We start from the raw sequence: 12,548 nt of genomic DNA, 5'->3' as shown, positions 1-12,548 counted from the left end.
TTTTTTTTTTTTTTTTTTTTGATAGGTCTGAAGAAGATTGAAGATTAAAGTATAAATAACTCTTTTGGAAAATCTTCCCTCTCATGCATTTTAACTTCTCTAAGAGAGTCATACAAGCTTGCCTTTCATATTTTATTTAACAAACTTATATAATATTTCCTATGTGCAACTACTAGTCTAAGCAATTCTGACTCATTTACCCCCACGAGGTAAGGATTATTATTATCCTTGTTTCAGACAAGGGAGCTGGGGTATTTGCTGGCGGAGCCACTGAGTAAGTCACTTAATCACTGTGATCCTCCATTTTCCATTGGTGAAACTGGGGTAATAATACTCATTCAGATATTGATTTCTCATACAGAATACGTTTTTATGTCTAGTATATTAAACATTTGTAGAAAATGCTTAAACTAAGTGAAATTGAATCACTTATATTACCACTGGGGGCAAGGGCAAGAAATTTATCTTTAAAACAAAATCTCAGAAGAAAACATTATATATAATAATTTATCTTTAAAATAAAATCACAGAAAAGATTATATTATATATATAATTACATTATAAAAGTAATAGCATATAGGACATATAATGATGCATATATGTTAAACATTATAATAACCTCTAAAATATATAGAATATCTAAGTGAGAACTACAATATTTGACCCACCTATATGAAAATACTAACTCAAAGATGCAAGCACCATACTAACAGCAAATAGTTCAGCTTTAATAACACTGAAGAGCTTTTGGAAAATAACATTGGAAAGAGTTGCTCATATATATATCTGCATCTCCGCTTAAGGTGGTTTATATTCACTGGATTTTAAAACTTACAGCAAGTTCATTACATAGGATCTGCAAGTGTTAGCTTTCCTCGTTGTTCCCATGTTGTAGGTGGCCTTGGGAGAGGAACTCAGGAAAAGCACTATAATTTCTAGGTGGGCAGCATTTGCATCCTGATTTCTGTAGCCATTATTTCCTTGTCTCTATGAGCACTGACCTAAATTGTGCACTATTCATATATTTCAACAATTGGCAAACAGATCAATAGTTGGTTGTTAAATTCTGTGATCACATTAGCAATGAACAAATTGCTACAGAAAGAGTTTTGGCCAGATGTTACAAAGAAGTGCGAAGAGAACATTTTATAGTCCTAAATTTCTTTTCAAAGAAAATAATCCCTCAGTGCCTTTTAAATGTAAAATACGATGATATGACAGGTTATTCATCTTTAGATCCATATAGAGTTGGGAATGACGTGAAAACAGCTTAGCAGCCCATCTTTCTTTTCACACTGTCACCACTCTGTGCACCTCCTCAACACCTCCGGCCTGGCTATGACAACAGGCTCCTCAGACTTTCCACACCTGCAGTTTCTTACCACTGCTATCCATCCAGGGAGGCGCCAAAAATGTTTTCCGACAACACCGCCCTGACTGAAAACAGCCAGTGAGTTTTTAGAATCCATCATATCAAGCCCACAGACCTCTGATTGGTTTTTGAAGTCTTTGGTCAAAACTCTCAACTTAAAATATCTAACCTGCTTTCCAATATGCGTTTTTTTGTCTCTTGTCCAAATCAAAACCATCTTTTAAACCCTGACTACAGTCCTATCTTTTCCACTAAGTTTTGTAAACTCCCAAACCAGATTACTGTAATCCAGTGGTTCTCAACCTGTGGGTCGTGACCCCTTTGGGGGTCGAATGACCCTTTCACAGGGGTCGCCTAAGACCATCAGAAAACACATATGTAATTACATATTGTTTTTGTGATTAATCACTATGCTTTAATTATGTTCAATTTGTAACAATGAAATTGGGGGTCACCACAACATGAGGAACTGTATTAAAGGGTCGCGGCATTAGGAAGGTTGAGAACCACTGGGGTAATCTCTTCCAACTAGACACTCCTATGGGGTTCACGTCCAATAAAATGAATTGAGCACTTTGCTTGGTCTCTCTCTAATTACTTCATGTCTCACTCTAATTGTTTCCTACCTGTTCATGTATATTTTTTTCTGTAGTTTATAAGCTCCTAAGAACAGTGACCATGCCTTATCGATCCCTTGAGCCCTTTTAAGCATTCAGACCTTGGTAAGACTTAAAATGTACACTGATGAATGGCCTTCTGGATACATGACAGCTCAAAATAGGAAGGGAAGAGGCTCCTTGTTTCTCAAAGGAAAGAGTAGACTCCAATCAAGTTGACCCTTCCAACTTTACTAGAATTCTATTGCAACTTTATAGTGTATCAAACTCGGGCTCCTGGAATCCAGCCAGAGATCAAAGCCTTGAAACAGGGTTTTTACAATAGGTTTAAACTCCAAATCTTTCTCCAAGACCACTCTGGCTTAAAAAAATTGGGTTTAATGAAAATTTAATGTTAGAATCAACATTATTAACTAGACGTATGCTGTTCAATATAGTAGTTATATAGGGCACATGTGGCTACTTTAAAAATAATTAAAATATAATAAAATAAAAATTAGCCTTTCATTCACACACACTAGCCACATTTAGAACACTCAGTAGCCAATGGCTACTGTTATTGGAAAGTATGGATAATAGAAAAGCCATTAGCACAGAAAGCTCTTCTGGACAGTGCTGAAGCCTATCTGAACTCTCACCAAGACCTGGATTATTTGTTGGAGTAGCTTTGCAATTACAGTATAAAGTGCTAGGATCAATTCTGTGAGTAGGCAAAGTAGATGCCCACCTCACAATGTGGCCTGGGAGGTATTGGGAAGGCTCACAACCCTTGCTAGGTTCTCCTGGCCAAGAACTGCAACAGCAGGTTAGAGCTTCATCCCCTTAGTATAGGCCAATCAGGGCCCCTCTGCCTTATGTTAAATGTTCCAAGGGAAATACCATGCCTAAGGGAAAATACCTAAGCTCAGTTTTGAGCATTCGGTTGGGTGGGGACAGCATAAAGAAATGTTGGATGAGCTGAAGCTCCTGAGAGTTTAATAAGAGGAAAGCATAGTGGAGGAAGGGTCTGGAAAGTGGTGTCTTTCACAGGTGTGACTAGCTCCAGTCCTGAGCACCATTTGAGAATGGAGTGATTGCCAAAGATGGCAAATCTGGGACAATCCCAGATGCATATTTACTAAAGCTGTGCAAGCATCTCTTAAAGAGTAAATGGTGTATGGAGAAGGTCCTAGGAATGCTAAGTAGGTAAGTTATAGAAAGGAAAAGTTTGGGCACTTAAACTATACGTTTGAATATCATATTATCCCTCCTACGGCCAACTTCATTAGCACTATGAGGAAGGAGCACAGCGGACAAAACTGATATTTTATACACTGTATGCACTCTTCTTCTCTTCAGTGAATGTGGGTTCCTATAAAGGCATGATCTGGGTGCCTACTGACTCATGAACTGGGTCTGAAGACTTAGCCCCAAAGAATAGCCTGTGATTGTTCAAGGTGACTGCTTTGAAGTACATTATTCAGACTTACACATTTAGTATGTTTGTTAAAAATCCATTCTCTACTTTATTAAGTCATAGTTAATAGTCTCAAGGTAAATCTAGACAGGCAAATATAACATGAAACACTGGGACAATAGAGCTGAGTTTCCCACCACTGCTAGTACTGCGGGTGGGTTCTCCCCTCTTGGCCAACCAGCTACCTGCCCGTCCTTAGAAATCTTACACTATTATGGCATTAGACTCTGGGCTCCATTCCCTAAAAACACCTCTGTGGGGTTTCTTTCAACTCTACTTCACACACAGGAAAACCTTCTTGTGAAATCATTCAAGTTGATATATCTCCAAATGACTTAGGTAAGTTGATCATATGAAACATTTTTTTAAAATCAGAAACAACATAATATGAAGAAGTTAATAAATGTGTTCATTGTGAATATGACAGCATTGTTCAGCGATTTGCAAAAATACAATAGAGTTAGTTAGACTGGTAAGTGATTGAAGAACGGAAACGAAAGAACGCTAACTCAAAGTCATTGTTAACCCTGGAGAGAGTTTTATGATGTGGTAAAAAGCTCTGCCCTTAGCCATATGCCACTGAAAAGATTTTTCAGCACTTGTGATATAGACAGAGAAATTAAGTTTTATATGCCATAAAAATCAGAAGGAAGGATTATATGATAAAGTCAGGGATGTTCATCAAAAATACAGATCCCGGGACTCTGGGAATTTAATCTGTGCTAGTTTGCTGGATGATACCCATTCCCACTAAATTTGAGAAACATAGAACATTAGAAGATCCTGAATCCAACAGGTCCAATACACTGAAACACATCGATGGGGATACATTTTGATTGTAAGAATTATACCTCCAAAATAAAAATGAAAATACTTCTGTTGCTTCCTTATTATATAAATTTGTGGAATGTGAGCATGGAAAATAGGGTAGAAAGGAAGTTTAATAGCAGTTCCTGTTCAGATGGGAAGCCCTGCTCAGGGGAGGAATCCTGCACTGGATGAGAGGTAGCACCTTTTAAGATAACTTTTTATCTGAAAGCCGGTAAGATGGTTAGACTTTATAAGAGAACAGTTGGTGTCAAAGAGTATTTAGTACTTTGGGTTATAAATATGCATAATCAAACATGTCATGAATTGATTTTGCCTAGACTTAAATCTAAAATGGAAAAGTGCTTCAGGATTTCACAGGACTTCTGGAGAACATCTTCCGTAGCTTTAAACCTATTTCTAGTTTCAGAATGCCGCGTTATTACAGTGCAGAGCTTCTCGCATTAAATTCCACCTTGCCCCCACCATGTCCCTTGCCCCCCCCCACACACACACACAAATGGGTAAACAGGTTCTTACCACGGAAATGGAGTTGGTAAGCAGTGCTCCGTCCTGTCCCAGCATGTTGGACACGGTGATTTCAGGTAGGTCCATGTTTTGTGGATGAAATGGTAGCAGGCCATTATGGTTCATTGGGTGACACAGAGAGTGGTAACCAGTTTCAACTTCATTCAGGTGCACCAGCGAGTGGTCGGGGAGGGAAGGAGGAGTGATTGGTGGGATGTTGAAGTCCTCACTTTCCAGGCTCGGACCAGGATAGGACTGCAAAGACACAGAGTGATATTACTGCCAATCATTACTTCCTTTTTCTCATTATGAACAAACTCACACACCCCCTTCAGATATTATTACTGGCAGCATTATGGATTCGGCAAAGACATTTCAAACACTCAGATGATCCTGCTGCAGTTTCACTATTATACACGGAAGAAAATTGCCTCAAAGGCACATCCACTTCTCATACAAGGAATGCTTCCATTAGACAGTTTTATTTTTCAAGAAACTGAACACAAACAGATTTCCGAAGTCCCATTAAATGTTTCCAGAGTTTTAATCTCGCTTAATACCTTTTTCATAAGAATTGTGGGGAAGGAAGGCAATTTATAAAGTTAATGTTTGATCCAACATGTTTCATAGGACTCCCTACTGCTCAGATCACGAGATGTAATAAAATGAATTCCAGAGGTTCTGGGGCAATTTGCTTTTGGGTTTTGAAAAGCTACATGCTCACAACTGGCAAAAGGCAAGTAATTAGTAAGGAAACAACTTAAGCAATGTGGCATAAGTGTGGTTGCATAGAAAGTTTGAGATATGAAAAAAATTTCACTAAAAACTATTTTTATCACAAGAATTATATCATTAAAGTAAACATGAAGTTAGCTCTTTTTATTTCTGACTATTCAATTTATTTAATTTATAAAAGTTAATGTTTAGTTTTCATAAATAATATTGCAGTCACTTAAATTCAGTCCAGCCAATTCTGAAAGGCAAAATTAACACAAATTTCTTACAATACTAATTTAGAAATAAAAGTCAATCAGTGAAATAAATAACTTTTTCACGTAGAAAGTAACTTTAGAAAAAGAGGAAGGGAGGGAGCAAAAAAGGAAGGAAAGATGACATGAAGAAACCCCTGCCTAAAAATGGAACATGGCAAATACTGAAAATCTGAGAAAGAACTGAATAATAAAATATTGCTATCAATTAACGTCAAGACACAGTGATATTGAGCAGGTATCCTGGTATGAAAGGAAACAATTTTGGTCCAGATAATTTTTTGCAAAGCCTGTCTTTCAAATTAAGCGAGTCTTCACAGTGTTTGAGTGCCTGGGTAACAAGGACTCGTTTGTCTCACAGCACAGCGCCTGCTGAAGTGTGCAAGATTTGAAATGAGCAGGCAGAGGGCAGGAGCCAAAGAAAGTAGTGTAAGGTATTCATTGGGTGTTCAGCCAATACGCTTCATGCTCCTGTGTCCAAGAGCCTGGGGTTATTTTTTCCAGATGGCGTCTATTTGTCTAACAGAAAGAAAATCTTCAAGTTGCACTTGCTAAATGTTGTACAACTTTTGATATATTTGCTTAGGTGCTGTCAGAAGACATGATGAAATGAAGAGCTACTTGGAACATCTGGAATTGAGACCTGGTCACACAGGCACGTGTAGGTTACAGGCTGGGGGTATATGAAGGAAAGGTTTGATTCATCTGCAGATCATGTCTCTGAAATCACTAAAGTTCTGCTAAAAACACAAACAAAATCACCAGCTCTAAAAGTTCAATCATTACTTAACCAAATTTTCCTCTTTATAGTACATTTCTCTCACCTGAAAAACATATTAGTGCTCTGTGTCAAAATTATAAGTTTGATTAAATTCTCACTAAGTCATCTATTTTAGACCTTGTGTCTTATAGGTATAAACCATCAGTTCTGGTACAAATATTCATATAAGAAGCATAAAAGATGTGAAATTGGGGGGGGCGTGGAGGAGAGAGGAAACATGTTTATTAATGTTGATTTAATATAAAGCACTGTATTGAGTCATTGATGATGTTTTCATTTAATCCTTACAACAATCCTTTGTGTAGCTATTATTACCCTGATTTCCTGAAGAGAAAATTGAGACTCAGAAATTAAATACTTTGCACTAGGCTGATAAATATTCAGCCCAGTGCATATGAGGGATAAATGTATGAAGTAGGAAGGCATTTTTATGCTGTAATACTTACATAAGTATTTTAATTGCTAATATTTTATTATGTAGAATGATATAAAGTTGCCAATACTCAACTGTTTCTGATGAACAAAATTTCATAATTTAAGAATTGGTATTAAGATTAATATCAGATCTTTTCTTGTCCCAAATTCCACCCCAATGCCACCCTACTAAAATATTTACTCTATATGAGCACAAGAAATTATAATTTGTCTTTTTGTCAATATTTTAAAGACTGACCTCGTTGATACATATATTTTAAAAAGTTAATTGGTGTCTCTTTGAAACTTCCCTGGATAAGGCACAATTAATGCCAGCAATAAAGGAGAAAGATGTTTTATAAATGTCATTAAACCTCTGAAAAATCCATGGATATTCTACGCATGGTATATCATAAGATTGCATTCTAGAATTTTTCTAGTAGTTACATCTTAATTTGTGGTGTTCTAAAGGAAGGTTTAATTGGTATCACTTTACATTCAGTGATAACAATTATGCTGCAATTTAACTAAGCTATATGGTTTGCCTTCATGTAATCACACATTAATGTTATTTAATCCATGCATTTATACACCAAGACCACAGATTCCACAACTTAACCAGTAATAGGTAGTTATATGGATCAAGAATTTTAACAACATAAGGTTACCTAATAGTTTCTGTTCTTTACGTTCAAAGTCATGGTATTCCATAAGCCTACTAGTATTACAGTGTAACTGATGCCATATAAAAGTATCATGGCAGTTGTATAAATGTCAAAATGTCACATAATCTATAAAAACTTCAGTGACAGACTAATTCCTCTAATTCCTCAACAATGATTTCTATGGCATGCCATCTTTATTTTGATTTTTAAAAACTTAATAGAAATGTTTGACTTAACAGTAAGTTATATATTAGAGACAATTTGCAGTTTTGGGAGGAATGTATTAAATAGGATATGATTCAATATTTCCCCTTATTTTCTGTGAAGCTGCCTGGTTAGAATCAGCATTCAGTGTTTGTTGAATGAATTAACAAATGAGTCACTAAATGAATGCATACATGAGTGAAGGAATGCTAAAACGACTCTTTAAAGGCACAAAGTTTGTGAATACCCCAGTGTTATTCCATGGGCTTGAATACACATCTTGTATTCTCGAAATTTTGCAATGGTCAGTTGACGACATGGTATGTAACGTTCATCTCTCAACATGTCAGGAAGCAAAAAATATCCTGTGAGAGATGTAAAGGCTTGAGCAGCCGGAAGACGGATGGGGCAGAGAAGTTTGGTGCCCTTCTCTGGCCATTGGTCTGTCCCCTTAAAATGGCTTGCACCTACCATTCTATAGTGACAGAGGTCCCAGAGGGTTTGGGTCCTCTTGGCTCTCAGAAGTTGTTGGAACCTAATCCCCATGCAGGTAGAATGTCAGCTAAGGACTTGGTGGAAGCCTTGGTTCCATATCAGATCTCATGGCCTATGGCTAGCCAAGGGCCTAATTACACAAGTGGGCATAGAAGGCCTGGGAGGGTACTCTGGTCATAGAAACAGGAACATTGGTGATGAGACCCGCAGCTGAGTAGTCAGAGAAGGTGACACAGTGGGCCTTCTGCGCTTGTCTACTGACTCGGGGTTCTTTTCTGACTTGGGCTCATGTTTCTCCTGGAAGTCTCAGTGAGGCCAGGAGTTGAAAGGTTCTTTCGTTTTCCAACTCTCTTGCGGCCAAAGATCAATTATCCTACCCAATACCCTTGCCTACCCCATGAGACACAGAACAAGGTTTTTGTTGTTGTTCTGTTTTTAAGCTGAGTTAGGGACCCCCAATGAGTCAATCCATACCCTCTAAGGATCTATGCTGAATGCCGGAGAACAGGTGTGGACCTTCAAGATGGTATCATCTTTCTTATCACCCTCTTACCCTTCCCAGTCTAGAGATCAGACTTTTACCAGCAGTCTGAGCCATACAGCTTCCCTTTTCCCCAAGGATTGATAAAAGTCAATGTTGACCATCTACACAAATGGAGAGAAAATATTTAGGAATCATGGTATGAAATTCAAGCTAATACTTTTAATGTTATCTTGGATCTTCACCATGTTAAAGAAAGGTAAATTGCAAATAAACATGCAAAGTGATCTGCTCAAAAATATAGCCAGTCTGCAGGATCCAAATGATTAAAAAACTTAAAATTATATCATCGCTACATAACCAGATTCTCCCTGATCTTAAGCTACTCACTGGTCCTACACACAGGAGAGTCTCATCATATTGCTGGTGCTGGGATATATCATACACTGTGCACCCCTGTGTGTCCAGAGAGCAGGAGGCAAGGGTCATGGAACATGGGTTGGAATGGGCTGTACGATCACAATATTTGGCAAATTCTGGAATATATATGAACTTTTCAGGGCCACAAGAGGACTACTGAAAGCATTAAAGTAGTAATTTCAAAATATAGCATACTCTTCCTAAAGAGAGTATTTTTCTAGTTCTAAAGAATAGATTCAATGACTATTTCAAGTAATTTTCTTAAATGCTTACCATTGGAATTCGCATATTGAGCTTATAAAGTGCGACATCTTTCTTGATGAGGAGGAGATGGATTTTGGTCTGATTGAGGGGCCTCATAACGATTCCCTCAGTGACTGATAAGAATGGCCACAGAGCATGTCGGAAAGAATTGAGGCTCTGGAGTCCAACAGAAAGGGACTGCGGCCCGGTTCTCTGAAGCATTTATTTGCATGAATTCTTAGGCAAGTTTCTCACTCCTTGTGAGCCGAAGTTTCAAAATCTGCTCTATGGGGTTCTTATGAGCATTGAAAACAAAAACATAAGATAGTTAAAGAGCCCAATAATATATGTCTGCCACAAAGAAAGTTCTTACAAATGGCAGCTTTAGCATAGCTCCAGTTATTGTGAAATGGGTTTATGTATGCCAGAGATGGGTCATATCCAAGAAAGACAACTATGGACAGCATTGGAGAGAATTCAGACATCATTATAAAGGAATTTCAGTACACTTGCTATTGATCAGACCTCTCCTATTGAAGCAAGGTGTACATAACATATTCACCGAATTGCTCCCCATAAACAGCTAGGATAAAATTTCTCCTTTATTTTAAAGAGATTAAATTATAGTTTTGAAATGAGAGGATAAGAAGATAGTGGGAAAAGGCGAACAGACGAAGGATGGCAATGACCTCACGTACAATGTGCCACAACTCTGCTTTTGCAGAGAATTCTGCTGGCAGATCAGCAACTCGGGCTGAGCAGCTCCTGACAGTTCCACTCCTCTCCTCCCAGGCAAAAGGCTAATGAATTTGTGAACCAGAATTTCAGTGTCTAAGTTTGCAACAAAAGCTATCCTTTCTTGCTGTCTTGTGTCTGTAGAGAGGCTACCTTCCCTGGGAGATTCCTGGCAAGGAAGTCAAGCTGCTAACCAGAGGGATCATTTATCAGGGGAGAATCCAGAGACGGGGTTAAGAAAGTAACAGCGGGTCCTTCCGGTGTGTTTTGATTTGATCTGTTTGGAAGCTTCTCCAGTCATTAGGCTGAAGTCATTGTCCTGCCCCATGTCCAGCCTGCCCCAGCCCCCTTCGGTGAAAAAGGAAAGCAAATTTCTCACCTGGTTTCTGGAAGACCTCATTCTGTCTGTTTAATTACACACTCACATGCCTTTTTAATCGTATTGCTTTACGTATTCCATGACCTGAGTATCCTGTTTACATTATTTTCTCTTTCTGCAATCCACATTTCCTTTGGCTACAGCCTGTTCTTGTTTTTTATTCTTATTCTACATTATTACATCTGGAAGTGGGATGTTAATTAGGCTGATGTTTCTTGGGACTACAGAGAACTCTTGTTTTCATACTGTCTAAAGAGTGTGTTAATATATGCTGACCAGGAACAAATAATGGGTAATTTCTTCTGGCCTTTGCCTTTTCTTCTCTTTTTAAAATCTAGTTTCTCCACCAGAGAAACCTTGCATTTGTGAGTCTCTGTCCACATATTGCAATCATTATATAGAGCACTCAATCTTTGGTGACAAGAAGTCCCATAACTCAGAAGAATTTAAAAATATCATCTTGTACATATCTTTAAGTTATGTGATGGCTTCATGCAATCATGCATTCACTAAAATATGGCTATGGTTATAACATTGTAAAATATGTTTCTCATATAGCTCTTTATTTGAAAGATAAATAAATAGCACTGCCATCAAACCTATACAAAATGCCTTAATTTTTAATCTGCAACATAATTCCTCAAAGTCCATGATAGAAAAATGCCAATGTTTAAACATGTTTCATCTTCTATTATTGAAAATTCTTGTAGCATGATTTAAAGAACTGAATAGAAAGCAAAGTAAACTAAGGAATTCATTAGATAAATAATAAACTTCCTCTGTATGTTTTCAGAAGTTAAGATATTGCATGTAATGGTGATTTCTCTCAAAAGAGTTTAAACAGCATCTCCTTTTTCTTTTGAGGAGACTTTTTCAGATTCTTTTGTCTCTGCCTGAACAAGGGTTGATCGCTTGAGACTATAATGTATTACTGTGGAAAGCTTCAGTCTGTTACATAAATCATTTTAACACTCAGCAAGAATTGTTCAACAGTGCCATTGATGTGCTCAAACCAATGATCCCGCAAACAATTTTTTTGTCTCTCTTCACGTGTTGGACAATAGCAATAAATCATCTTCATTTAAAAACACACAATGTACTAATTTTTCAAGCAACAGTTATCAAAATGCATTTTTTGGGGTAGAAAGTACATTTATTTTATTTGTGCTCATTAATGTTTGTAAACTGTGTTGAGTAAAGGGAATGGGTGCCTCGTTTTCCACAGAAGCATTTGCTGTGCACCTACTATGTATAAGGCAACTGCAAAGTGTGACTTGAGATCCAAACAATTATAGAAGATGCAGTTTGTTACAAAGGAAGTGAATTAGAAGAGATATAAGTATTTCGGTTCCCAATAAAGAGCATGTTCCAAGTGTCAGGCTTAGTAATATCAGAGTGTAAATAAAAGAGGAATGATGGGAAGCTGGGATGATGAAAGGATTGTTGTAAGCAGATTTACCCTGATAGCAGGGCCTGAAGATCAGACACTTCTGCCGAGATGCACTAAGTGATCAAGGGAGGACCACACAACTGACAAATGAAGGACTCCAGACAATGAAGCAAGGAGGTTCAACAGCAAGGTGAGGTCGTTAATCTTCAAGAAAATGTCAAGGGCAAGATTGGTTTCACCAATCAAAAATTAAAAAAAAAAAAGGAAAGAAACACACACACAAACTGTGGGGTACTGGAGCCTTTACTGGGTCTCATTTTTTATTGGATTACTAGAGGCCCGGCCCCATCCTCGATCGAGGTGGGGGTGCTGACTGGGGCCGGGCTGGCTGGCAGGGGGTGGGGGGGGGCGGCCGCAGGAGGTCAGTTGACCCTGCCCCTGATCAGGGTGGAGGGGGCTGATTGGGGCTGGCCACAGAGAGGGGACGCAGGTGGTTGGGAGGGGGGTGATCGGGGCCCCAATCGGGCCGGTTGGCTGCTGCAGTGCGTGCCATTTGGCTTTTATATATATAC

At 38.2% G+C, this 12,548-nt stretch overlaps 1 protein-coding gene across 5 annotated transcripts in view; it reads right to left on the bottom strand.

Moving 5' to 3' along the window:
- The window catches only part of TOX (thymocyte selection-associated high mobility group box), a 310,502-nt gene that overhangs the window by 126,539 nt on the left and 171,415 nt on the right, over positions 1–12,548 (bottom strand). For all 5 annotated transcript variants that reach the window (XM_005871646.2, XM_014544102.1, XM_014544103.1 and 2 more), the window contains exon 3: positions 4,793–5,035. In XM_005871646.2, coding sequence (XP_005871708.1) covers positions 4,793–5,035 — 243 coding nt within the window. The remainder of the gene's footprint in view (positions 1–4,792; positions 5,036–12,548) is intronic.

The sequence above is a fragment of the Myotis brandtii genome, unplaced genomic scaffold, assembly GCF_000412655.1.
Source record: "Myotis brandtii unplaced genomic scaffold, ASM41265v1 scaffold351, whole genome shotgun sequence".
In the NCBI taxonomy this organism is placed as follows: Eukaryota; Metazoa; Chordata; class Mammalia; order Chiroptera; family Vespertilionidae; genus Myotis; species Myotis brandtii.
The sequence above is the reverse complement of the archived record's forward strand: the minus strand, read 5'-3'. Positions and strand labels throughout refer to the sequence as shown.